Source organism: Spinacia oleracea, chromosome 6 (genome assembly GCF_020520425.1).
Source record: "Spinacia oleracea cultivar Varoflay chromosome 6, BTI_SOV_V1, whole genome shotgun sequence".
Lineage (NCBI taxonomy): Eukaryota > Viridiplantae > Streptophyta > Magnoliopsida > Caryophyllales > Amaranthaceae > Spinacia > Spinacia oleracea.
Window position 1 is genome coordinate 13,526,107 of NC_079492.1, and position 5,509 is coordinate 13,531,615.

Genomic DNA, 5,509 nt, shown 5'->3' on the forward strand with positions numbered 1-5,509 from the left:
TAATGCAACCAGATTACTAATACTAAACTAAAGCAATATATATTTTGGTGGGGTGACAGGAGAAGAGAAGAGGAGAACATAGGCTGGATGTGGGGTAGACTGGTTTGATAGGCTCGTTCTTCTTACTTCTGTTTTCAGTGCTGCATTAGGTAAGTTGTTTTGGATTGGTTTGACTGGTCAGCTGACAGGAGAGGAGAAGATAAGAGGTACGTTTATCTCAGATTCTCCCCTCACACTGAGAGGTATCAGTATGCATTTTGTTAAGTTAATTAAGACAGTAAATTCATACCTTTGTCTCCTCCCATAAGTTTTCCTTGTCAAGTTTATCAATCTTCGAATATTCGTTGACATTTATATAAATTCTCTTAGCACAAGCAACTTCCCAATCCCCACAAGGCAAATCAAAAGCATTAAACTCTAGGAACATAGGCGTACTGGACTGTACCCCCTTTCATGAACCCCTACTCCTCTTCTTAGATGGTACATTTTGTTTAGCGGATCCTTGATCTTGACTTTGTTCCGCTGATCTTTGCTCTTGACTTTGTTCATCAGCCATACTAATTCTGGCAAGTATACAACCGAAGTTAGCTAAACTATACAACCAAAGTATTCAGCCATCAGTTAAACGAATCCATATAGATGAGATAATTTGGACAAGTTGTTGGTTTAACGAAGCTAAACAAAAAGTACAAGAACACTTACCAATTATGAATAAGGTTAACTGACCATGATAAATTAACCCTGAGAATGTATAAATTAACTAAAAGTACAGAAAGTGAAATTTAGAAAAATGTTTTTTTTAAAAAATCCGTGATGAAGGCATGTAAAGTAAATCCGGTGGACAAAAAGTTACAAAGAAAAACAATAAACACCAACTAAATAAGAAAAGCTAAAGGACTATGCTAACAACGTTTTGTCTAAATAACACCATATATAATATCTGACAAATTATATATCAAGATCAACAAATACTCCTTCTTCATGATCATAGTCTCCATCATCAACAATGTCTTCCCCATCTCCTAGAGGTTGAACACCAATAGATAGAGGCGGGGTGTCATCAAATCGATCATACTCTTCTTCATCAACAACATCTTCGAGACCAACAATTTTTCTCTTGCCTTGAGCAACAACACGCCACTGATGATCAATGTTGTCTTGGACGTAGAAAATTTGTTTCGCATTAGATGCCAAAACAAAGGGCTCCTTGGTATCATTAAATCGACTTGAGTCCACCAAAGTAAGACCAAATAATTCATCCATTTTCTGACCACGTCGATTGTCAGGCCACTGACATCGAAATAAAGGAATTGTGCAATGGACGTAATTTAGCTCCCATATCTCCTGAATTACCCCATAATATGCTTGTGTTGCATCAATTGGTCTAATATCCTTGGCGCTAGAGTATTCGGTAGAAGATGCAACCACCATAACACCACTATTCTGTTGTACACTCTTGTCATCTTGACGACTAGTGTAGAAACAATATCCGTTGATGTCGTACCCTTCATAAGTGTTCACAAATAATTGAGGACCTCGTGCAAGCCATCTAATCATTTCAGAAACATTATTATTTGCTTGTCTCCTTTCGTTTCTCACTTGGTTTTCAAACCATGCAACAAATGAACGATTGTGTTGTCTCATCAATGCATATTGCCCAATTTTTGGATTCTCTCTTTTCAATTCAGTGAGATGTTTTTCTACGTAAGGAGTAACTTCTGAAAGGTGTTGGAGAAAATAACGGTGAGCTTCCTGGAATCTATCAGATTGAGGTTTGACCAATTTGCGACCAATTGTACCTTTACCTTGAAGTCTTCCCTCATGACGAGATATTGGAACTCCAATTTCTTTAGCTTTAGCCAAGAACACGGCACAAAAGTTTCCTGCCTCCTGCTCAATGGTACCTCGAATAATACTACCTTCGGGTTTTGCTTTATTTGTTGCCAAACCTTTCAAAGTCCCCATGTGTCTTTCAAACGGGTACATCCATCGCAAAAAAACAGGACCGCATTCCTTGATCTCCCGTATTAGATGGACAATTAAGTGTACCATTATGTCAAAAAAAGAGGGTGGAAAATACATCTCCAACTTGCATAATGTTTCAACAACATCAGTCTGCATATCATCAAGTTTTTCGGATCAATTACCTTGCTGCAAATGGCATTGAAAAAAAGGCAAAGTGTGACAATAGTATGCCTGACATGTTTTTGGAGAAGCCCTCGAAGTGCAATTGGTAGGATCACTTGCATCATAACATGACAATCATGGGACTTCATGCCGATCAACCTCTTATCTTTCATTGAAACTAACCGCTTAATATTCGACGAATACCCTGTAGGCACCTTAATCCCATGCAAACACTCACAAAATATCCATTTCTCTTCTCTGCTCAATGTGTAGCCAGCATGAGGTAAAAATGACTTTTTTGTTTTGGAATTATCATCGGGCCATAATTTTGGTCGAATATTGGCAAGCTTCATATCCCTCCGAACATGGGGCCCATCCTTTGTTTTATCAGGCATATTCAACAAAGTACCAATGATTGAATCACATACATTTTTTTAATGTGCATGACATCAAGACAATGTCTAACTAACAAGTGTTTCCAATAAGCAAGAGACCAGAATACAGATACCTTTTCCCAAAGGACACCCTTCTTAGTCGGGGGTGTGTTGTGCTTCCCGTAAATAGTCTCAACATCTTTGATTTTTTCATACAATTCTACTCCCGTTAAAGGCTCACGAATAGTAAGTTTCTCCTTATACCCATTGAATTCTTTTTTCTTATTACGATAAGGGTGATCTCGCCAAAGGAGCCTTCTAGTGTGCATGTACACATTTTTTCCATAATGTTTCAATCGTTGGGGTATCATTTCCTCCTCACAAATCGGGCATGCTTTCTCTCTTTTGTTTTTATACCTTGACAAATTCCCATACGCCGGGAAATCATTTATGGTGCAAAAAATCATGGCACGAAGTGTATAGGTTGTACTTGTATGTGCGTCAAACACCGGAACACCTTCCCACAACAATTTTAAATCTTCAATGAGGGGTGCCAAGTAGACATCTATGTCATGACCGGGTTGTTTAGGCCCAGATATTAGGAGAGCCAACATAATGTACTGCTGCTTCATGCACAACCAAGGAGGCAAATTATAAATCGACAAAAGAACCGGCCATGTGCTATGTTGACAACTAAGAGTGCCATATGGGTTCATCCCATCTGTACTTAATGCAAATCTTAGGTTCCTAGCCTCTTTACCAAACTCGGGAAAGGTTTCATCAATATGTTTCCACTACAAAGCATCATCGGATGTCTAATATTCCCATCTTTCTTCCTCCCTTCATCATGCCACACCAAGTTTTTTGCCTCCTCCTTAATTCAAAATAGGTGCTTAAACCTTGGTATTATTGGAAGATACCATAACACTTTAGCCGATGGCCACTCGTCGCGATTGGGGTTTGAACCCTTACGCTTGTAGCGCGATACGCCGCACTTTGGACAAGCATCAAGATTTTCATACTCCTTCCGATAAAGCACACAATCATTAGGACATGCGTGTATCTTGATGTACTATAAACCTAGTGGACACATCAGTTTTTTGGCATAATAGGTAGACTTGGGAATGTCATTCCCGTCTGGAAGAATTTCATGTAGCTTTTCCAACAACAAATCGTAACTTTCATCAGTTCAACCGCCTAGCATTTTTAAGTTGAATAAATCCAACATCCCTGAAATCTTGGAATATTTAGTACAACCAGGATATAACGGTGTCTCAACAGCTTTGCTGACATTCTCATACATACGAGATCCTTCGTGCACATGATCACCTAACCCGTCCATCATCTCACTAATGCGATCTTCCTCAACACTTTCATCGCTATCACTGTTATTATTTTCAAAAGTAAGAGGCCATGTGTCCTCCTCCAAGACATCCTTCTGTGACGAACGATCTACAGGTAGTTTCTCACCATGCCAGTACCAAATGTTATAATCTGGCATAAACCCGCGAATAACCAAATGGTTCTCTATCTTCTTAATATCAGCATATCTCAACACATTCTTGCAATCACGACAAGGGCACAAAATTGTCTTCACGTTTGTACTTTGTATGTGTCTTGTGGAAATTCTACAGAACTCCTCAACCCCGTCTAAGTACTCACGTGTAGTTCGATCATCGATGTACATCCAACGGCGACCCATTTCTAATAACAGAGTAGATTAAAACCAACACATATTCAACAAATTTGGTTATTAAAAACCAACTTCAAAGAAAATAAAATTATGATGTAATTAAGTGATTTCTATATACATTTAAAACCATTAGCAGGTCATCAATTTGGAGTTAAGATTCAAGATTAGAATGGTCAGATTTTTCTGTTTTTAATTTCATATTAAAAAAGTAGTTTCGGGAAATATCATATATAACACTTAATTCAAAATATGAATAATTCTACAACCATTTTACTACCAACGTTTCATTTCTCACTTATAGGTATATCCTACATACTTCAGTTCAATTGTTTTTTCTTTGTTCATTAGTTTTAGATTTTATTAATTATATGAAGATCTTAGGTGATGCTTTAATCTGATTACACGGTATATAAATTTTCATATTTCAAGGCCAAAATGAAATAGTCTTTTTAGTTGCTACTACGTATGTTTTTCATGTACTGCTTATTTGTAACAATATCAATGATAATCTTTTTTTATTTTTGGTTTCCATTGACGATTGTCAGTTGAGGGGAAGTATTGAATTGGGTTAATTGATGAGGGGTATTGTTTTTTTTCTTTTTTGACAGTGTATAACTTGAATCATATAAATTCAATTTTTTATGTAGTTTATTCATCTTTATGGTTCAATTCGACATCCATCTACCCCATTGTTATGTTTTGGTTTTATAATTCACTTCAAAATGGTGTATCCTTTTGCTTCTACTACGTATATTAAAAAACGGTGTAATATTTTGCTTCTATTATTCCATTTTCAACTACCGGTCATTTTCTTACACTAGAATGTTTGAAATATAATAGTCTAATTTTGTTTTATTTTCGTTACTTAGCGGACAAATAACATCATCGATTGGTGGCAACAACACAATGAAATGATGCTTCAGTGTGACATTTAGGTAACTTTGCATGATTCATACCAAATTTTAACCTTTACATCAAGGTGGGTAATGAAAGTGTGTTGACCTTTTGTAACTAATACAAACCTATTTAATTTCAAAAGTAAAATCAAACAAATGCAAGAAATAGAACATAAACTCAAGCAAGAATCTGACCATGTTGATACAATGATGAATTAAGTCTTTGATTACTAGCAGGAAGAGAGGAATAATTGACAAACAACATAAGAAGATTGAATAAAGGAATACAAACCTTATATGGAGGGAAAAGATCTAGTTCAACGAAGAGTCTTTCAGCTAGATCTACTCTTGACAGTCGATCAACAAGAACTTTTAGATCTAAGGTCAAAAAAGGTGCCTGCAATAGATTACAAAAAAAG

The 5,509-nt window shown here is 36.6% G+C and overlaps 1 protein-coding gene across 1 annotated transcript; it reads right to left on the bottom strand.

Moving 5' to 3' along the window:
• Positions 1–948: 948 nt before the first annotated feature.
• LOC130462950 (uncharacterized) lies at positions 949–4,203 on the bottom strand. The gene is made up of 4 exons (XM_056831945.1): positions 3,793–4,203; positions 2,636–3,295; positions 2,202–2,504; positions 949–2,115 (listed from the first exon to the last, which is right to left on the bottom strand). The coding sequence occupies exons 1-4, from the start codon at positions 4,201–4,203 to the stop codon at positions 949–951; spliced, it is 2,541 nt and encodes an 846-aa protein (XP_056687923.1).
• Between the last annotated feature and the right edge of the window lie 1,306 nt (positions 4,204–5,509).

Excerpts from the sequence above, each read along its gene's own strand:
- LOC130462950 (XM_056831945.1), bottom strand. The coding sequence starts at position 4,203 with ATGGGTCGCCGTTGGATGTACATCGATGATCGAACTACACGTGAGTAC. Across the intron at positions 2,505-2,635 it reads AGGGTGTCCTTTGGGAAAAG|GATGGGCCCCATGTTCGGAG; the intron begins GTATCTGTATTC and ends GATAAAACAAAG. Across the intron at positions 2,116-2,201 it reads GAGGGCTTCTCCAAAAACAT|ACTGATGTTGTTGAAACATT; the intron begins GTCAGGCATACT and ends GATGATATGCAG.